This window comes from Brugia malayi (assembly GCF_000002995.4).
Source record: "Brugia malayi strain FR3 genome assembly, contig: Bm_v4_Chr4_scaffold_001, whole genome shotgun sequence".
Taxonomy (NCBI): domain Eukaryota; kingdom Metazoa; phylum Nematoda; class Chromadorea; order Rhabditida; family Onchocercidae; genus Brugia; species Brugia malayi.
In genome coordinates, this window is record NW_025062478.1 from 11,154,957 (window position 1) to 11,177,143 (window position 22,187).

Here is a 22,187-nt window from a genome sequence, read left to right on the forward strand (position 1 = left end):
TTCTCGATTAACTATTCACTGCCAATGACCTTACAAAAAAAGAAAAAGAAGTGAAGCTAAGCAAAAAAGCTCTAGATTACACTATACATATGCTTTGCACATTGCATTTTTGCCTGCCCTACCTGAACATTGTTTTTTTTTTTCTTGTTTTTTGCATTTACATCACCAATAGAATGACTGGTTTCTTATTTGCTAATCTGAAGAAAAACCACATTCATTTCCATATTTTCTGTTCCAATCAATTTGTTTATTTGTTAAAAATGTTCAGTTATATGTTAGACATACATAAATTCTTTACTTTATAACATATTTGATTAAATACATTAGAAAAAAAAACAGAATAAGAGGAAGGCTGTAAATTGAGTAAATGAATAAACTTTTTACATACATATTTATATCTAATCATTTTCGATAAATGAAACGACAAAGAAAGAAATGAATAAATAATTAAACGAATACAACGAAATATATTTTGATTTCAAACTTTAATGCACTGCATTAAACTGTGCATCTCAACAGGTCATTATTACAAGAGAAAATTATACAAATTAGTGTCAAATAAGGTCATTAAAATGCTAGAATTCTGATGATAATCTAAAGACGAGAAATCAATTAGAGAAAGGCATAATTCTTCTGAAAGATAACACAGATACGATCAGCGATGCACGGCACAGGAAAGTATCACATGCAGCAAATCAGATGTTTCCATGCAGTGACAAAGGCTTAGCCGCGAAATACTAGTTGTACCAGAGTGTAAGATCGAGGAGGAGGCCATTCTTGATTTGAAACGTCCTGGAGGAAAGTATCTCCATGAAATTCAATAATAGTTTGAGAATTCGTGTAGTTATATTTGTTAATTAAATAATTATGACCACTTGAATAAAATATTTGCAAGTCTTTTTTGTCACCTTCATCCTGCTTTGTCCCCTTTCCTCATATCTATCAAAGTTATCCGGGCTTCTGTCAATTCATTGCCAAATCGTAACTAAATGTATTGAGAGAGGGACGAAGTGGAATTTGTCTTCCTTCCAGAATGCAAAAATTAATCGAAACAGACGTTCTTCCTTCACCTAGGGATACAATGACAGAGAAGTTTACTTAATTTTAGAAAGGAAAACTGAGATTAGGCCTAGCTCATGTCCAGCTGTAAATTTTTGTAAATAACGTAAAAGAAATGATAATTGTAAAATTTATGGAAAGATCGCATATTTCCTTCAATGTCTATCACTGTAACACAAGAAGGTTGAGATGGTTTGGTTCCGCGAATACCGGTCACCTTTATTGCCCTTTTCTCTCTTTCATCTCGCCGTTGCTGTCGTCTCCAACGGCTGTGAGGACGGATGACCCGAACATGGGAGTACACAGATAGGACGGAGGTGTGTTAGTATTTGTTGGGAGAAAGGGGGGCACAGATTGTAATTACTTTTTGCTGCTAAGCAACTTGTCCATGTTGATCAATCCACTGATTAATGCGACAGTAGTTTGCAGAATAACGGCAAAATTGTGATGGCTAATGTGTCCGGGGTGGGGACGCTAAATGCGGATGAAACAGAATTGGTTCAGCTGGATACGAAGTCGAGAACTGTCGGGGAAACTTATGCGGTGTGATTAAATTTTAAGTAACAACTAACAAATTAAATTTGAACACAGTTGTTGTGATTGATTTACTGAATACGAATTTTTTTATCATAATTAGTGTTTCATATTTCTGAATTCCGTCACTGTGATTATGGAATTTGTGACAACTATTAATATTATCTCCAATGTTTACATTCATAGTTGCTTTAATACTTCTTCAACAGATATGTAACACTTATAATTATCGTTTAATTATTGTTTAATTTTATTTACCCATTCAGTGTTAAGATTCGTTTTCTTGCATTAAAACTTCTGACAGATTTGTAGGTGGAAAAGATTGTTGGAATAAAAACGAGTGAGACCGGTGAAAAGCTCTATAAGGTACGGTGGAAAGGGTTCTCCGAAAGTGAAGATACGTGGGAACCGTACGAGAATTTAACGGATGGTTGTGACCGGTTAATTATCGAATATGAAGTTAGTCAAAAATCGAAAAACAACGAGAATAGGGAACATTTATTGCCATCAACTAGTAGAAGTAACAATTCATCGGTAAGTTACTTCGATTGCAGATGCTGATTCCGCAGTTTACTTCAAGATCTTTTAGAATAGTTAGTGATCTATATATATATATATATATAATAGTCAATTATTGATGTTGATTAATTAGTCAGTTATTGATTAATTAGTCGGTTATTGACAATACTTAAGTAATCATTTAAATTTTAATTTTCACATTACTATTACATTATTAGGTGTACTATTTCATTGTTTATTCTTTGCTTAATAATATATATATTAGCGATCTGTATAGCTCTCCTAAGTCAACAGTTATGGTATTTGATTACTGTTTCAGGAGGATAGCATCGAGAGAAACAACCGACATACCCTCTCTACTCGTTGGGAATATGAAACAGTTGAAGTGCTCACGCCGGATGAATGGAATCGGTTTGGTGATGTTGAGAATCGTGAACTGGGTGGTCTTTATATTCCAGATCGAATTCCAACTGAAACGGAAAAGGTTTTAGGATAAATTTGTATTTTTACCCTATTATATATGTATATAATACGTGCATCTTACTTAGATAAGGGTTGATAAACGGCAACTTTTAATCTTTATTTGATTTTATATCTCGCTGGCAAAATTTTCCTGTTTCCAATATGATATTTCTTTATCATAGCAAAAAGCTGTTGTTTAGAAAAGTTCATAATGTTGACCACTCATTAATTTATAGAGTTTATTTCAGCCAATAATTAGTTTTGATTATGATGCATTTTAGCTGCTGTGTAATCTTGCACCAGACGTAGGTCGCGTTACTAGAAATAAGCTGAAAACCGTTATGAAAACCGAAAACTCTCCAGTAGATGAAACACGGTCATCAGATGGTGCTAAAAAACAAACTGCTAGAAGCAGACGACGAGATGGAAAGGTTTTTTTTTTTTTTTTTGCTTCAGTAAATGACTGTTTATGTACAGTACGATTTAAAAAAAAAGTAGCTATTGTCTTTTGGTCTTACCTTGGAAAGGCATGTTAATATTTGTATAAATATGGCATAGACTTCAAAGATTTCAGTATATTAATTGAGCTTTTTGAAATAAAGTTTTTGTTCGTTATAATTACCGATTTAATGTGAAATTTGTAACTTTCTAGAAAAGTGTTGCATCCACAGATATAAAAAAATCGGTTGATGATGGCCGACGTAGTGTTATCAAGGATGAAAGTAAAGTGCTGGCAAATATGAGTAAGGCTGAGGTAGTTTTCTGGATTGTCATTATGGTCTTAAACTGTTTTAGAAGAATTTTTTGATATAATAATATAGACGGGTAAAAAAAAAAATTGACTTAATTGGATAAAATAATAGAAATAAAATAAAATAAAGTCTAATTTTTTCAGGAAGAACGGGAAGAATCTTTACTACTAACATTTTCGGAAAGAGCAGCTACAGCAAAAGTAGAAGTCCCGGATGAACTATTGCTATCGGAGTGTGCTGATAATGGTTTACAGATTGTCGCAGCGGATACATCCACAGAAGATGAAGGATCTGCAGTTAATAAAAATAGCTCTTCATTTCGTAACATTGGCAGTAGGCGTTCAGGGCGGGGAAGAGGAGGAAGTCGAGGACGTGGAAGACGGAGGAAAGTATCCCCCCTCCGTTCAAATGAGGTTCAGAGCATAATTTTTTTATGTGCTTGTTCGTTTTAGGATTTTATTCATCAAAATGTTGCAATGTCTGATTTTTCAAAACTTTTTATTTCATTTTCCACCTTGATATTTTGTTCATTCCCTAAGACATTCTCACAAAACTGATGCAGGATGTCGCTATTTCACCAGCTAGTTCTGAAGTGCGACCAACAAGTGCTGAATTCTCTGATGAAGTACCAAATTTGGTAGTGGATGATATGGAGCCAATATCTGATGAAGAGAGATCGAATTCAATACGTGAAAGTACAGCTAGGAGCCATCGAGGCAGCTCCCGTGGTCGAGGATTATCAAGAGGAAATAAGGGGAAACGAGCAACCACATCATGTGGAACTACTGTGGTGGACACTAGTGAGACGTCTAGTAACAGCATCAGATTGAATAAGGGTAGAAAACGAAGAGCTTCTGCAAATACCGATGATCTTGTTGAAGAACGGGTATCTACTACTGAAGAGACTTCTGCACAAGACGTATGTTGCTTTCATTTTAATTGTAATGTAAGATAAAAATTAGCATTTGTTAATTGCTCTTGTATTTTGTCCTAAATATAGACCTTTAATGATTTAATTTTTGGTTTAACATTTATGTACATACAAATTTTAAAAGTATGTAATATGTTTTCAGATACCTCAAAATACATGCAATACCACTCAAGTGCTTCCTACAGATGATGAGTCAGATGAACCGGAACCAGATGTTTCAATGCTGGAAATGCTTAGTTTTGAAATACCAGAATTACCGTTACCTTTAACAAATGCTGATATTTCAGCTATCGAAATTGCTACAATTCGTAGACATCAACAAAATCGCGAAAAACCTCTGCAAACGTTTGAAGTGAGCATATGAGCGGAAATTTTCATTTTTTACGTTATGAATTTAAATGATAGTTGATTATTAGAATCAACCCCATGATCTCAAATTTCTGCTATTAAGAAGATCAAATTGAGTGTTTTTATCTTTTTCAATTTTTTGTTGACAGCTTAATGTTGATAGCTAAGTTTGACCTTAAAAAACTAGTCATAAAGAAATCTGAGGGATCCTATGTTGCGACCGTGAGCAGAACTGAAATTTGGAATGGTCTGCACCGAATAATGAGCATGTCACTGTTGTTGTTAGTGTGTGGAAAAGGCCGAAGGTTTGATGCATTGTACCAGAAATCAAATAAGAAGCTCAAAATTTGCAGCAGTTCCGAAGCGCAGTTTTAACAAATCAACTCTCTGCTGTTAGATGGACGGGTCGCTGCGTACCAGAAAGGCGCGGTTTTGATTTCAACCAGAAATATCGCGGCAAAACTGTTGCAATTGAAGTAATTGATTATTTTGATGAATGATAAGCACACTCTTGATTGAAATTTACCGATTCAACTGAACGCTTTCTTTTTTCAAGTTATGCGAGAGACCTTGCGGTCCGGCTCACGAAACTGATGACATGTTACGGCAAATTGTCCGTGATGGTGCACGGCTGGACATACCGGACGATACGAGGGGACGCATCCCGTTGCACTTTGCTATATCTTGCGAGTTTTGGTGTCGAGTTAAGACTCTTCTACATTTAAGGTTAGTTTAGCAAAATGTTATGCAAAGGAGTGTTTTGACCAAAAATCTGATCGTTATATACGACTGAAAAAGAAGTTGGATTCTTGACTGAAAAGCATTGTGCTACCTTTTTTTTACAGAACGTGACTAAAGTATGCAGTATTAGACCAACATGATTTGGTTTGACAGAGACTAGAATAACTTTACTTAATGTGTGGATCCAGCTAGTAATAATGTGTCTGTAATTTTATTTCATTTTATTTATATCACAGGTTTTATTTCATTGGAAAGTGTTCAGATCACCAGTAAATACTGAAGATAAAGACAAAAAGACACCGCTGCATCTAGCGATTCTAACTCCTCGCGCGCCAAATTTCGAAGTGACGAAAACGATTTATCTACTCCTCGAATATGGTGCTGACGTTAATGAAGTGATCAGAAAAATGACACCATTGCGGAACAGGTGATCTGGCATTTTACATATTTTACTCACATTACATTTTTTTTATTGAGTTTCGAAGTTTTGAGCTCAAAGGAATTTTGGGGTGAATTTTGAAAAATTTAGTAATGGAGAATAAAATTCTTTGTTAATTTTAAAGTTAATGACGATGACGATGATTCTTAACAGACTTTGTGGAATTTCATTTTTCGTTAATTTTAAGATACCTATCAAATCTTATCGATCATCAGCAGCGCCTTTCTGAGGCTTTTGATGAAGCGAGGATGAAAACTTTGGTGTAAGTTACTAAATAGTATTAAACATACGTCCAGATTTTTGAAATTTTATTGTTTACTGGGCTTTTCGACAACTGAAGGAAACACGTTAACATTGTTCCACTGTGACAAAGAAAGTAAAGAAAAAATAAGAAAAATAGGGAGGTAGGGAAAAAGATTCATTTTTATTCAGACTGTCATTTATTTTATCAGAGCAAACAAAGTTCGAGGGAGAGGTGCACGTCATTGGACAATTCAGGTCTTCAAAATAACGTTTTAAAACTTCGAGTAATTTTTACAGCTATTCTTCGATCATATCGTCATTATGTTCAATATATTAAAAACGCATGAATTCAATCTCCGAAGTCTTGCTTTGAGGAATCAGTTTTCAAATAATTTAGAAAATATTTGATAGTCGATTGTTCAACTTATATGAAAGATGACTGCAGTTTAAAATCCAATTAATAGAATTTTTGGTACAGCGTCATCGATTTAAATATTCACTTAAAAGGACTTTCGGAAATTAGTACGGCACCATCGATTAACATTAAAGGCTTATATCGCATTCAGAATTTACAGAATGTAGTTTTTCACATCATCCTTTAAGCAGTCTATTTTGTTTCCAATAATCAGTCAAGTATACCATAGTGATGACACAATCAATTCGTTCTGTTGGATAGTGAAGTGAAGAAGGGGTAAAATCATTGGATGAAGGAATGGATGTTTTGTCATTTTTTTGAAATTCCTTAAAAACTCTGATATGACAAATTTCGAAATCAAACTGTTCAAAAGAAGAGAATCTGTAGCGGCCTTTTTTAAGGAGTTGAACTGATGGTGGGTTATGATCAGTAAATACAAATATAGTACATAGTAATAGGTGATCCGTTTTTGCTGCAAAAATCTGACCTTGCATTTTGTTTGAATTTCATGTTATGGGAATAATAGTAGTGCCGGAGAGTTGTTTCACTCTTCTTTGTCAGGATATGGCGATATTTTGTCTACTATGGATAAATGCGTCTGCTTTTGACATTTGACTCTACTACTAGATACATCCAAAGGTTATGAGTTAAAATCTCGGGTAATAAATTTATGTGGTAACGGACGAGAGATTTGTGTTCCGCTTTTAGTTTTACACGATAATGAGTCGTAAGCATGTGGTCATTCTAAATGAAGTGATTTTTTTTTTTAATGGACTTCGTCTAATTTATCCAGATTATATCTCACCTGCTTCTTTCTATTGATCTTTCGTTAACAATTTGTTAAAGGTTAACAAGTAGTGCGGCAGATTTGTCTTAATTGCCTCAAAGTGAGTTGTGGATCAATCATTATGGTATTATAGAAGTAGTGGTAAAGTAGATAGTTGCATTTGGAGAAGATCGAATTGGCTTCTGCTGCTGGGAAACTGGATTAGTTAATTTTTAAAATGAAAATGATGCTAGTTGATGCTACGAGATGTGCTAGAGCGCATGCTTACAGCATGCATATGCATGCATATTTATTTCATAAACTATATATACGCAGATCGCAGATCGATTCATATAAAATAGAAGTTTTAAAATATAACAATATCGCGAAAAAAGGAAACATACGTAGCGTTTTAGAACTTGATTGGGTGGTTCAGAAGTTAATTTTGCTCTTTTTGAAATGATAGATTTTTTTTTTTAATTTTCGTCCATTAGATAATAGTTAATAAATTAAGTATAAAACAACTAAGTTATAAATAATTAGGTCCTCCCTTCCTGTTGTTTTTTTTTTTTTTGTTTCAATAACTTTAATATTTGATGAAATTGATTAATTCGTAAAAGCATACCATTAGATGGTTTGTGTCCAATATTAATTTATTACACATAAATTTCTTTCTTTTTAATTTTCATCGTTTTCTTTTTTTTTTTTCTGAAACAAATCACACAGGTTTGTTGATTTTTTATTGCTTTTCTGCCATTTTCCACTTAGTTTTGTGTTTTATTTTTCAAACATTCATTCCACTAAAAAAAAAAGATTAATTTATTGGAGATGATCAGTTCAATTTGCTGTATTTGTCGAAGGAAGGAAGACAAGGAATTTGCAGCATAAATTTGACTGTAAATCTGATTGGTACTAAGTTTGTGGACTTTGAATATACCTATCATAATAGTAAGGATAGTATAAAGAGAAAGAGAGAGAGAGAGCGAAGAAGACATAATAGATTTATTTTTTGTTCGCTGTTGTGAACTCTTCAGATTTTCGAGTACGAGGGGATTTTGGAATTTTTTATCAAGGTTGATGCATATTTTCTGTATTGGACGTTGAATGCATGAAAATGGAAAGTTTTTGTGTCCAGGCTGTAAATTTGGGAAGGTTCTTTTCTTTCTTTCTTTTTTTTTTTTACATGATAATCTTCCTAAGCTGGAAACTGAGCGGAAGGTAGGTCTTGATGTTTTTTTTTCTAATTTCTTGAAAGTTTGCAGTCTGATTATCCTCTTCATTTGGTCGATTTATTGAAGGTAGTTCTAGGCTCCATAGTTTATTAACTTGTTTTGTTTGTTGTCAGAAAATCTGTAAGATTATCGTATTAGTTTCACTTGGTTATTCGAAAATCCCATAAAGTTATAGCTCTTTCTAAATTGCTATGTACAAAAGAAGATCGTATTCCTATTTAAAAAGTTTTAAGTTTTCGTGTGCGTTAATAATATAAATCCATGTTAATCACATATCTCTTACTGTTAAAAGTTTACTTTGCTATTAATCCAGTCATCATTATTTTCATGCATAATACATCAATTTTTTCGAAACTTAGAAAATTCTTTGTTTTTTTAAAAACTAACCGATATAAATGTGTACGTATTATAGGTTTTGATTTTCTTAATTTCCAGAGACATAACTGTGAAGCGAATACTCCTTCCTGTTTCCGTCCGGGCAATGTGGGAATTCGAGTCGACAGATTGGACAACTGAAATTGGCTTTAATCATGAAACGTTCTTGTTTCCCAATGATCGCTATGCTTATATGATATTACTTGCTGTTTTCGATTATCGGAGCGCACGATATGTACTAAGCGTTTTTGCTTTTTTCGAAAAATTTTTGCTTTTTTTTTTCGAAATTTTGCTTTTTTCGAAATTTAATGATTATTCAAACCATTACATTACTTCGTTAGGTTATTGTAATCTTTTAGTTTAGAAACTTCTGCACACATCTTAATGTTTTATGATATATAAATCATTTATTATTTTTATAATTTCATTTTTTTCAACTTACCATGAATTGCAGTAATCTAATATTACTAGGAAGAAGGAGCACGAGGTCAACAAAAGTTAATATTGAAATGGTTGATTTGCGCAGTAGAATTGCTGATAGTTCAAGATTTTGTTCATTAATTCACATCAGATCCGAACTTGTTACTTGTTGCAAACATTTTAACTTACAAATTTCAAGACTTGTAAACAAGAAATTACAGTGGCGTGTACGAATGTGGGGTGAAAGTCCCTTTGACGATGTGCAGATGAATAATGATGCGGTGGAACCACTGACCAATAATCCGAAAGGTTTCATTTATGTGACTTCGCTTATCAATGGCTGGAATAAGTTGAAAATCCGCTTTCATCCTTATGTTAAAAAGAAGAAATGGTTAATGATGGCACAGGTAAACACATATAAATGTCTTCTAAAACTCTTTTTTAAGAGTAAAAGTGATAGCTATACAAAACAATGTTTTTTTTTTAATTGTCTCAAAGGTATTTTGTGACTTTCAAGGTTTCAAAAGTATGTCATTTAATGACTTTAACTGCCCAAATTCATCATTTTTTTCAGGTGTTGCTTGTACAGTTACACAAACCCGCCTCATATGTACCAAGACCTGCACTTGAAGTAGCCCCTGAAAGTGGTACTGATTGGAGACACGAATGAAATGTACTGGTTACTTCTGTGACTTCTTAGGACTCACTTAGGTTTCGCTTAGGTCAGCTTATTCTTTCTACATTTGTTTTCTTGTTAATCATGTGCTCGAGTGTTTTATATAAGAATTTTACTAAGTTCTGGATAATTTTGGGATATTCATTCAGCATGCACTGTGTATTTTTGAGGACTACATTCCAATAAGTACTAGGATAATCGTGGTTGCTACATGACAATCCATCATTTAATCAAAATTTTTTAGGTGCTTACGTGCTAACTTTTATGTCGGCTTTAAAATTAGTGAAATTTAAAATCAGTATGATCTAAGAATTAAAGACCGTTGTTTGCTTAGTACCAAAATTTTTTAATGTTATTGAGTATGATTTTATGAGTACTGGTACGTGTTTTAATATCAGTAATAAAGTTCGCTTATGAAATTATCAGTGTAATAAAAGGCATTATTTCTGCATACGACAATAAACATGTAAACATTTACTTATTACTGTTGGCATAGTAAAAAATAAAATCAACATTAATTTCAAAATTTAAGATTTACTTATATTTTTTTATATGCTAAACAAACATTATTCATCATCGACATCTGTGAAATCATATGGTTGGAAGATTTGCTTTAGATTGTCAATCAGTTTTGTTTGTTCATTTTTCTCCAACTCACACTGGCGCCAGTCAATTTTTTCTTCACAATCCAACAAAGCCGGCTCTGCCAATACCTATAATTCAGTTTCTAGTAAACTAAAGATAAAATTCTTTCTACCCGAAAAATCTCGAAGAGATTCCTAAGGTTTCTCAAAGAATGCTTCTAACTTCAAGTGCTTTTTCAGTTTTTCCTTAAGAGAAAGTAACCAAATGGCTTAGGATATTTATTATATTGGACTTACTTCCCGTCCAAACTGCAGTGGGAAGTCGACCATTTTTAACGAATAAAGTCGGCTACCATCTGGAAGCTCGACAAGGAAATATGGACAACCTTCATTTACTATATCCCAAATCTGGAAAACTTATGTTTTTTAAAAATGCTTCTGCAAAAAACAAACAAATGCACAATGAACCATTATTTATAAATAATAAAAAAAAAATTTTTTAAATCGGAGGGTTTTACCTCCTCTTCTTCTTCGAGGAATACCATTTCTATGTTTTTGATTTGTGCGGCATTCAGGAACGAACTTCGCAAAGCCTTCGAACAAGTTTTCGGAATTGGTACAACTTGTATCTATAATAAAGCCTTTCTTGGTAATAATTATAATGCAAATTTATTGATAATGAGCAGATGATGTAAGCCAGACTTATGTATTTGCGAAGCATGCATTCTTAAAAATTCTTGTAATTCTTGAAAAGTAGAATTAAATAAGCTGCGAGATTCTCTCCTGAAGACAGAATGAGGAAAAGCTTGGACTAAACAAAAACCTGCAAGTGTTGCGTTTTATAATTCCGTTCGAAAAACACTGGTAATTTGCCTTGTTTGTTAAACATCAGCGTTAGCGCGTCTTTGTATTTCTTGATGTCATCTCTAACTGCTTGCGGAGCAGCCACAACTGACTGTATGTGACCTTTTAAACAAATCATATTACTGTTCTATTCAGCAATTGAACTTCGAGCAACAAAAGTTTAATTTCAATCGAATCAAAGAAAGGAATGTAATAGTAGGATTTACTACAATTTAATCATAAATTGGAAACCAACCAATCGACAGAATCATTACATGATCGTTTACTAGCGGACCTTTTGGCATAGCTAAGTAACATTCATCTGCTACAGATATTACCAAATACTGTTCCACATCTACGTTTGATAAACAGAACCAGCAAGGTTGTTGAACTCGTACTTCGCGGGATTCTAGAAATTTGGTGGTATGAAATTTTCCGATCGGATATAGTTAAAAAGTGCAGTGAATTAAAATTAAAATGTCTTGGTAATAAACACTCAAAAGTGCCTTTAAAGCTATGATAACTATATCCAAAAAGTTCACTTTCTTCTGTAATGGTATTTGTATTCACAGTGTAAGGTGTTCTAAACATTTCTACTAGAAGAAAAGCTGAGAATTTACAAAGATGCTATTTTTAATTCCTAATTAATCTCAATAGGTGTGGAAAATTCGTTTCTTAAACCTTTCTTCCGTCGTTTACCGCCATGATCAATATTATCTTCAACTTCAGCTGACATATCAAAAAAATACTGCTCCTTGAAATCCTGTTGTTCCATTTTTTTCTCTTTTTCACTAAAAAAAATTTAATAAGTTTTCAATTCTTTATATTCTAATCCTCAGTAAATTTGCCGTAAATATTGAGGAACGTTGTTTATTATTAATTTGACAATTTGATTTTCTTTGCATATCAGCAATCATTAAGCAACGTAAGTTTTCTATCCCAATTTTGAAAAATCAAACTAAAATGAAGTGAACCATACTCTAAGATCATTCGTGCCAGGATCTCCATGTACGGAAATTCTGTAGCATTATTTGGTTGCGCTGTAATTTCAGCTCTTGATAATTTCCGCATGGGGGTTATTGAGAAGGCATAAAGCCATTTGTCTTTTTCCGGATTCATTACTGGAGCTAAACCAATAAAACGTGTAACGTGTTGAGCCACTTCTTGTAAGACTCGATGGTTCCTAAAAAAAATTTTTCTTTTTTATTTAAATCCTTCAAAATTCAGAATCTTGAATCACTATATAAGTTAATATACGCATTTTTGAGCACAAAAAAAGACGGAAATTTTTCCAAATATCTGCATTGAAAAGAAGGACGAAAAATGAATAAAGAAATCATCACTAATTCAATTTTAAGGCTTGAAGGAAAATTAAACCTGTACGGTGTTCTTTCGTAATGTGTACCCATGCCAGCAAAATGATAACGAGGTTTTAAGCCTGCTGCAAGTTGTGATAAAATACAACTCCCTTCAACATCCTTTTTTGGACAATTTGTCGAAAACTTTGAAATCTGAAACTTGATAAAATAGAAAACCTATTTTGATAAGTATCAAACTCAAGAACTGCATAACTAGAAATAACATGAAATGGTACCCCAGCGGGCCACATGGATGTAAGCAGAAGATCGAGTCCCAAATATCCGGTACTTGCTTTTACAAAAGTTAGCAATTCATTAACATCCTTCTGATTGAACTGAAAAATGTAATGAATGTACAAACTACTTAATTATTCCAAAAATAAATCACTAGGTTCAGAAATATGCTCATTGAAGAAATGAATGAAAAGAAAGCGGAAAGAGAAACGAATATATCCTGTCATTATTTCGCAATATTTCATTTCCCGTAATGCAAATTACTTTAAAAATTTTCATAATAAATCTTATAAAATGTTACCTGATAAGGTAAATCTTGTGTACCCTCAATACCACTTAGATATGCCACTTGAAGACCACCAGTTGTATTCAATATACCTCTCTTACCAAGATATGTTAGATTTGCAAAGAATTCAATACCATCTTTCGGATAAAATTGTGAAGTCGACGGGCAACATGAACCTATTTATGACTATTAATAGTTTCTAGACAAAAGTCATTATAAAGCCTCTTCAAATTTGATTTTAAATCCAAAGTTTGATCTGCTCACTTCTAAAGCTTCATCTCTATTTCTGCACAGTGATATTTCTTGGCAACTACCAAATTAAAATCAGAAATAGCTTCTTACCTACAGTTTTTCTCTATGAATTTTTCTTGTTTATGAGAAACAAAACTCAAAAATTATTTATAGAAATCACTAAGTTGATTAAACATTTATTCTTCGCTCACCGCTAATCCAGTATAAGAGAAACTTCAGCATTACGTCCAATATCAACATCTTGAGAAAGAGAATTCGAAACATTATTAGCGGTGGAAATCATTTAAATAATCCCTGGATTAGGTTGGTAATAATTATTAAAAACTAGAGATTTAGAATTCATCTTAAAAAATTCAAGAAAACCTAAAATATACGTAGAAATCGGCATTTTGACAACACCATTGATAATTTGTTCGTTTGACTCCTTATTCGGACCAAAAAATTCGCCAACACAAAAAAGCATATCAAATGGACCGCTCTACAATCAAGTCATATATTCTAAACAATACTATCACTGTGAATTAACTTGAAAAGTAATGATGAAGCTGAAAAAAGAAGTTACCTAAATATTTTTATGCTTTTTCGCTCATTTCTGCAGGTTTTATATCTTTTAACGGCACTGCTATTCTCAAGGACTATTAATTTATAGTATAACAGTAGCTACATAAAATCTCACTTTTTTGTTAACAGCATTCACTCGTTTTAGCAATGAATCGAACTGTCCATTCACATCACCACAAACAAGAATTTTTAGCGACATTCTTCAGATCCCCAATAACGCAAACTTTAGAAATCTATAAACAGCAAGAATTTATTGTATTTGTGTTCCCTTCAAAAACATTGGAATGTACTCGTACATTTCGTCTAATTAATTATCTTAGGCGTTCAACTAGAAAAAAAAAATTCTAGATTTGGTGAAAGACATACACCACCACTACTATTTGTATAAAATATTGAAAAAAAAAAATCTACAGTAAATGTAGTGGCGTTAGTAATCAGCGACATATAAAACTCTGCATTTTAAACATTTTTTTCTAAACAAAGGAAATATGTTTTTTACGCAAATTAGAAAATATTATCAAGTCTGAACAATCTGAACAAGTAAAAGATAAATATTAGCATATGGTTTATTAGAAAGATAAATCAATCCACAGTGAATTCATCACATAGCGCATGAATCTTAACTAGAAAAATCAATGAAATTTCCAGGAAAAATGAAAAAATATAATATCTTTAATTGTCTTCATCACAGTCTTCATGTTCTTCTCTTGTTCTTCCTGGACAATTATTTTCCAATTCTTCGTTTGAATCATACTGAGCTCCGCACCAAACACAATAACAGTGGGCAGCACGGAGGTATATCGTTAATTCCATTAACCTGCAAATAAATTTTTATTGCAGCTAGTTCGAACAGTCAGTTTAAATTTTAAACAGTCAATTTAAACCACGTGAGCGACTTAAATACCTTATATTTCTTCTAGCTTTCATTTCCGGCAAACTGGTTAAAAATATTTTACATCAAAACTCTAGCTAACACAGTTTTTCAAAAGCAAATCAATCTAAATTTTAACATTAGCAAAAATTAAATGAGAAGTAATACAATTCAGTAGAATTTCATCTATTAGAACCAAAATTTCTAATTACACCCATAAGAGATAAGCACTAAACTTTCTTATAGAAAAAGGCTGTGGAATATTATTCCATTTTTATTGTTTTATTGCTTCACGCGTTTATTGTTTCATGCAAAGTGGAAATTTAACCATCAGTTTCTCTTGAATGTAATTATTTCACTTAAATTCTAACCAATAACTTATTGTTATTCGCCGCTCGTTTTTTTTATTATTACCTATTCATTCATTAACTGGTTGAGAGAAGTGATAAATGATAATTAGAATACTTTCCAGTTACTCTCTTTTCTGTTTTTCAAAACGAATCTCAAAAAAAAAAATACCATTCCGTGATTTCATTCTCCGGTAATTCATCAATATTTAAATCATTAGGTGCCATATTTCCGTTAAAATATGTGAAACATTCCGTAATGCACTCGGATTCTTCATTTTTTCTCGTTTTCAATGAAATATCATCCTCCTTCATTACTTTGTACACTGGCCAAAAATGAGAGGATGTAGGAAGTTCTAATCCATTTCTGAAGTTGATAAAAAAAATAACGGTTCTATTTTAAAAATATGGAAGTAATATGCACAACGATCAAGATCTGTTTTCACCTAGCATCTAATTCCTGGCATACTTTTCGACTTTTTTTCAAATCCTTCGATATCTGTTTCATACGTACAGCCCGCCGTTTTCTTATGGAAAAATCATCCATAAGTACTTCCTGAAACCAAATTCAGCAAAATAAAAAAAATTAAAATGCTTGACACGATGTGTAGATTGGACGGATATAGCAAGAAATCACTAATGTGATTAATAAAGTTGCAGCCCACAGGCTTTAACTTTATATTTAAGATTTGAAATTCTCAGAAAATTAACATTAGCTTTCGCCCTTTCTAGTACAGCTCTTTGATAGAGATCCATGCGCTGTCTTCGTTTTTCAGCCTCTTCCGTATCATGCCCTAATCCTGTGCGATTAGTTTTCATTTCCACTGTGATGGGTATCTTGATCCCTTCATTGCAACCTGAACTTAACCAGTATTGTCTTTCAAGAAAAAAATATTATTTCGAACAATACTAAAACCGTATTCTTCTACTTCTTTCAAAGTTACAAAGACCAATGCATTAGAACCGCTAAACTCTGATAACAAATCTGATAACAAAGAAAGAAGGAATATATTAATTACCTTCTTTTTTCACACCTAAACTCATTCCTCTTTTATAACCCATTTTGGATAGCAACAGGAATCCTTTCGAATCTTCGCTAATAGGTTTCGCCATCGCATCATCCCGAATCTTTTTCTCTATTTCCGAACGTTTTGATAGATTCCGTAAACGTTCAATATTTTCCACCCGTTTCGCCTCCACCTTCAAGTTTCGCCGTTGCGTTTGAGTTATGGCAATTCCTCAAATACACAAAATTTGAAAAAAAAAAAAAAAAAGAAACTGGAGAAAAAATGCGATCAAATTTTCTGGGAATATTTTCCCTTTTTATGTTGCATCATTCTAAATTTACATTTTCAATCCCAACCAATCGAATGCTAACATAATGCATATAATACATTTATATTTTATTTCTTTTTTGCTCGTGGAAAACAACTTCTGATATTCTTAGCTTTCAAATTGCAACTCGTTTAAATTCATGGATGAAAGCTAAACATATAAGTTAGTCCTCCTCGAACTTCTCTGTTTCTTTAAAATTATATTATTCTTTTTATATGCAACAAATTGTAAACAAACCAGGTCGTGTATCCACAGCTGTGTATGTATCGGACATATAATCATCATCACTTGTTGTTGCACTTTCCGGATCCATCAACCGTTTATATTGTCGTCTATGACTTCCTGTAACGTGAAATATGCATAGGAAAAAAGTGTATACATATTTACCGGAACTATAACATTTCCACTCACAAATATTCAAAAAAGACAAAAAATAAAATAGTGGCCAAGCTTCACGGACAACTATCTTATATCATTCTACTTTTACTTGCTATGCTCGTTATTTCCTAAGTGTCACTTTCTTTATCTCCGTGCACTTCAAATCAAGCAACCAGATTTCCGGAAATGGAAAATCATTCATACTGTCTTCAGCTAATATAAATTCTTAACCCTCACTGTAGCCACCGTCTTCCGAAACAACTGAAAAGGTTGTGGCCTTAAAATGCTAGGCTCATTTATTTCTGTCTAATTTTCTGATTTGCGTGCTAAGTTGTATAAAGTATTTAAATCGCTTCCCGGATGAACTAGTCCACTTACTTCATTACTCTCATTTCAGTCTCTAAGTATGAGCGGTCGTAGAGGTAGCTATCGAGATGATGAGATACCAACGTTATATGTACGACAGGTACATTACTCCGCTCGGTATGAATTTTTGTTTTGGCATTTTTTATAAGTTTTTTGAAATTCATTTGTTTGTTTTTGATATGATCTTTCTTTTTTCGAAAGTCGTATTTCTGTGTGATTTTCTTCATTTGGATGTATTTTGATGTTTTATGTAGTTTTGAGTATAAATGAAGCAGAAAACTTTGTGAAATATGATCTGTCCGGTCGTTTGTTTATTTTTTGATAATCAGTCGATTTCTTTTTTGAAATTTTGAAACATGGTGGGTAAAAAGGAATTTTCCTAAGTCACTAAATGGCATGAGAGAGAAAGAGAGGAGGAAGAGGGAAGATACGAAATTATGCAAACAAAAAGTTCTCTTTCGATTTAAATTTGTTGTGGCGATATATAAGAAGTACTCTTTTTCAGCAACTCACTAAATAAAATTTTTAAATGAAGGATTACCAGTATTAACGGATCAAGTCAATTTACGTGGTTTTATTAAACGTTCTTTAAGAATTTTTGGTCAGTTACTCAAGCTTCTGATTTATAATCAACAGCTTTAAGATCTGTTAGCTTATATACTTATTTTTGCAGGCCTGATGATTTGCGTGCGTTATTCGAACAGATGGGACCTGTTCGTGATGTCTATATTCCGTTGGATTATTACACACGTGAATCACGAGGTTTTGCATACGTAAAGTCAGTGACTTTAATGGTTCAAGTTTTGAAAATTTCATTTGTGTAGTCCAACTTTTTAAATAGCACTTGTGTAGTCCAACTTTTGAAAAAAAATCCACCTGTTTTTTCCACCTACTCTCTTTTAAATATCAAATTCATATTATTTTTTTTCAATTAGGTGGAGTTGGAAAGGTGCAAGCTTTCCTTCTTTGGTATATCAAGTACTAATTACCAAACAAATCTTCAAGTTCAAGTGTTGAGTGTTGATTGAGTACCCAGGAGGTTAAAGTTAAACTATTGGGAACTCAAATACGGGTGGTATAGATTGGATATACGATATACGGGGTAAAATATATTCACTGGATATGAATTCTGTTATTACTATTGCCTGTGCTTTTTCTATTGCTATATACTACCACTACTACATTCATTACTACTGTTAATCTCTATGATACAAGAAAGCACCCCTTTCCGTACTTGCGGTTGTACCAAAGATTTGCTCGTTTTTAAGTTGTGTTTCTGGTAAGTTCTCACATAGTTTGTACTTGTACTTTTTAACAAGCAGATTCTGGATTATAATTCATGTTCTTTTTTCAGTTTGTTTTCAGGAATATTCTTTATAGTGATCAATCCATCGTTATAACTAGTGTGAAAGGTTTTTTTGTTTTATACGGATAATTTACAGATTTGAATTTACGCGAGATGCAGAAGATGCTTTGAGGGAATTGAATGGCACAAGCATTCTGGGAAGACGTATCGAGGTTGAATGGGCTGAAGGACAGCGAAAAAGTACTGCTAGTAGTTACTGCAACTAGTTTTTATCCTTTTCAAGAGTTTGGCCTGGATTTAAATTTTCTCTTTTATTAAGATGTACAAAAATATAGTTGAGTAGATCATCTGTCTAGTATTGTTATTATTTCCTTTTAATATGCTTGTTGATATTCACTCAAGAAATTTCTCTCCAATGATATTGAGACTTATACGTTTTAGTCTTCTTTTGCGATGCAAATCATTGCAGCATGCCATTTAATCTTTCAGATTATCGGCGACCCTAATTCCTTGGTCCATAATGGGTTTAATTAACATTCTCTCTATTGGAATTTTATGCCGTTATAAAATCTTTATGCACTAAACATTTCTGAATTAATTACTTTATTCTAAGAGTAGGTAAAACTTCAAGTTTTTCAGCAAAAACAGAAATGCGTGCAAGAGATTCCTATAATTCATATCGTGTTCGAAATCGGTAAAGTCATTTCTTATATTGATGAAATTTGGAAAAAATGTGTAATAAATGATTTCTAGTAATGAAGTTGGTGTTGTAAGTTCAAACTTATTCATTATTTTGTTGCAGCTACCGCAGTCGTTCACCGTATAAGTCTGGACATGACCGTTCACCACGACGTCGATCACGTTCAAGACGTCATTCACATTCACGCTCAAAGCGACGTTCGCATAATTCACGACGACATCGTTCAGAGTTGCGACGTCACCACAGCAGTGCGAGATCGAGAAATAGTAGGAGTACAAGATCATCTTCGTCTAGGTAAGTTTTACAAGAGCTTTTTTCTCTCCTTTTTTTTTTTTGGTTTCTAATTGCTTTTTAGGTTTGATTTAACTAATCTTCTTTTTTCCTTTTCTTTTTTTTTTTTTTAATTTCATGTAGTTTATTTCATTATATAATACTTTGCTTATAGTGTTCGAAAAAATCGCAGTAAAGGTCGGGAAATACAGGGGTCAAAATCTCCGCCTATTCCTGGATCTTTATCACGTTCATTAGATGGAATTAAGAATCCAAGTGATGAGGAGCAAGATATTGTCATGAACGAACACAGGTAAGCCTTTTGTGTAATTTCATTTGTCTTACATTTGCAAATTGGTGTAATTGGTACTTTCCACTGTAAACTCTTCTTTAATTCATTTCATTTGTTGATAAAGTTTTGGTTTTTATAAAGTTTGAATATTCGGACAAGTTTCAGTTTTTGGTAGTCTCAGATACTGATGATGCCTAGAATTATATGAAATAATTAAGGTTTTATAAATTGTATATAATTTTTATAAATTATAGTATTTCAAATCGACAAATTGCTGAAGAACTTAGAGAACCAATCATCGATGAACTGGAAATAAGAAGTGAAGCTCGAGCTAGTGATGTTGAAATTGATGAAAAACAAATTCAGAAATCCATTCAGAAAAATGGAAGTACTGTCTATCTCGAGGACCATGTTGGAGTGGAAATTGACGGAAGCAATACTTCAGCAACCGAAGAGGAAGAGGAAGATAAAGCAGTCACGGATATTGAAGTAATTGATGAAATTGTTGAGCAAAATGGTATTATTTTTAATGATACGGTTGTTGAAAGTGATTGTCTAAATAATATTAACGTTCAGGAATTACTAATAGCTGATACCACCACTTAAAGATGAACTTATTTTAGTTATCATTTAATTTCGTGCTTTCATTTTTTGCTGTATGGGGTAATATTTTAATTTCCTTCATTTTATCTTATTTTCAACCATCTCAGGACAAAAAAAAAAGCATAATTTTTAAGTAGTATGCATTAGACAAGAAACGAAGAAGGAACTATAGTAAATAATAACTAAATAACTGAAGCTTAAGTTCACTTATTAACGAACAGATTATAATTAATTGGTCATTTGGTGCACTTAGGATCCGAATATCAGTGGAATAGTTATTATCTGGGAGCACTACCTGAGTATTTGATGCTCATTGAACAAATCAGACGATAGATTTCTGGCGATATATAGATGTAAATATTATCGAATTTTTACTTCCTGCATATGTAGCACATTTCTTTGATGAAATTTGTGCATTTCAAGATGCGAGCTAAGCAATATATGAAGACGAGTAATCAATTGATGTTCATATCATTTATATCAAAAGGTTGAGAGCTTTTAGCTTACTATTTGATATACATTGTTATTAAGAAAGAAAAAAAAAGTATTAAGAAAAAGAAAAAAGATGCTGTACATGCTGCAGTTTAGTAATTTATAACTTGTTCTTACGACATAATAATAGAGTTATGTGGTAAATACACTTAATACAATTATTACGGGTTTTGTTTTTCACTTTTTTCTGGTAGTTCCTCTTTTAATTGCTTTAAAAAACTAGAGAGTTTTCTGTTTCTCGTTCCTCGTTGATTTATACAAATAATTGTTTGTAAGTTCCTTGTCAAATAACTGCAGATAAGAATTTTCTTTCCCTTGGAATATAAATTTTGTTGACACTTAAGATTTTGTTTGTTCACACATTTCAAAAATGCTTAAAATCTTCACAGGTTTTAATCACGAAATCACTTAAATAGAGGTGTTATATATTTGTGTCAGAGCACATTCAGTTTTTCGGTTTTTACTGTATATGATGTATTATTTTCATATGTGCTGGATTGTATCATGAATGAGTTTCTGTTGTTTACACTTCTGCTCTAGAAAGAAAAATTTCTGATCTTGTCAAAGAAAAGTGATGAGATGGCATTCTTTTATTTTTTGTTAATCCATATATTATCATATCTTGTTTAGCTCTTTGTTCGTTTTAAATTTTATATTTAGTTTCATTATTAATGAAGTAAAATTCATTAGTTAATGAACATATAAGGTACCAAATTTTTTGTCCAATTTTACTGGTCTTTTGCCTCAGTCCATTATTGAGTGAAATCGGAACATTGTATCAAATAGAAGTTATTGGATCCAAAAAAATAGTGATTTTCAATGGATTTTCAATGGTACTGTCTCATCAATTCATTTGTGTACATTAATTTCATGACTGAATGATTGATTGCATGAGAAACATTTTCGATTATTACTAATTCATTTTGAAAAGGAAAATTTAAGAGTTTCTTTTTTTATGAGGCATGTTGCAACTTTATGTAATGGTAGAGTAGTATTTGTTATGAAGATGGTGTGTAATTCCTGATCATTCGTTTCGTTGCATGTGCAAGGAAGGAAAATCCAGAAAAACAACATCATTTCTCGAGTTTTTTTTTTTTTCTTTCTGAGTTAGCTTTTCGTATCCAATTATCAAATTAAGATTCCTTTCGCTTGATTTAAGTGTTTCAGTTTCTTGACATTTTCAGCATAATCGTTAGA

General features: G+C 32.5%; 4 protein-coding genes across 5 annotated transcripts; 2 read left to right on the plus strand and 2 right to left on the minus strand.

The window, feature by feature from the left end:
- Window positions 1-1,340: 1,340 nt before the first annotated feature.
- On the plus strand, window positions 1,341-9,906 carry Bm11038 (conserved hypothetical protein,hypothetical protein; the record flags this gene model as incomplete). Of its 2 annotated transcripts, XM_043082424.1 has the most annotated exons (16): window positions 1,341-1,376; window positions 1,489-1,602; window positions 1,906-2,127; window positions 2,432-2,596; window positions 2,856-3,005; window positions 3,227-3,328; window positions 3,470-3,739; window positions 3,889-4,245; window positions 4,400-4,609; window positions 4,959-5,081; window positions 5,162-5,331; window positions 5,609-5,773; window positions 5,973-6,047; window positions 8,877-9,051; window positions 9,458-9,643; window positions 9,811-9,906. In XM_043082424.1, the coding sequence occupies 16 exons, from the start codon at window positions 1,341-1,343 to the stop codon at window positions 9,904-9,906; spliced, it is 2,616 nt and encodes an 871-aa protein (XP_042938358.1). The 2 variants fall into 2 exon arrangements, with proteins under 2 accessions (XP_042938358.1, XP_042938359.1); XM_043082425.1 differs by lacking the exon at window positions 1,341-1,376 and having other exon boundaries at window positions 1,507-1,602.
- Window positions 9,907-10,478: 572 nt separating this feature from the next.
- Bm3412 (Protein similar to CwfJ C-terminus 1 containing protein) lies at window positions 10,479-14,229 on the minus strand (the record flags this gene model as incomplete). Its single annotated transcript, XM_001897325.2, has 12 exons — window positions 10,479-10,625; window positions 10,794-10,904; window positions 11,015-11,125; window positions 11,320-11,462; window positions 11,596-11,748; window positions 12,021-12,130; window positions 12,319-12,522; window positions 12,717-12,850; window positions 12,934-13,032; window positions 13,233-13,393; window positions 13,833-13,947; window positions 14,146-14,229. The coding sequence occupies 12 exons, from the start codon at window positions 14,227-14,229 to the stop codon at window positions 10,479-10,481; spliced, it is 1,572 nt and encodes a 523-aa protein (XP_001897360.2).
- Window positions 14,230-14,702: 473 nt separating this feature from the next.
- On the minus strand, window positions 14,703-16,896 carry Bm5563 (G-patch domain containing protein; the record flags this gene model as incomplete). The annotated part of the gene is made up of 6 exons (XM_001897326.1): window positions 14,703-14,847; window positions 15,421-15,615; window positions 15,695-15,804; window positions 15,960-16,105; window positions 16,268-16,486; window positions 16,821-16,896. 6 exons carry the CDS (start codon window positions 16,894-16,896, stop codon window positions 14,703-14,705), a joined length of 891 nt encoding a protein of 296 aa, XP_001897361.1.
- Window positions 16,897-17,367: 471 nt separating this feature from the next.
- On the plus strand, window positions 17,368-20,501 carry Bm11036 (RNA recognition motif domain containing protein; the record flags this gene model as incomplete). Its single annotated transcript, XM_001897327.2, has 7 exons — window positions 17,368-17,444; window positions 18,001-18,105; window positions 18,770-18,873; window positions 19,273-19,327; window positions 19,436-19,627; window positions 19,779-19,916; window positions 20,150-20,501. 7 exons carry the CDS (start codon window positions 17,368-17,370, stop codon window positions 20,499-20,501), a joined length of 1,023 nt encoding a protein of 340 aa, XP_001897362.1.
- Window positions 20,502-22,187: the final 1,686 nt, after the last annotated feature.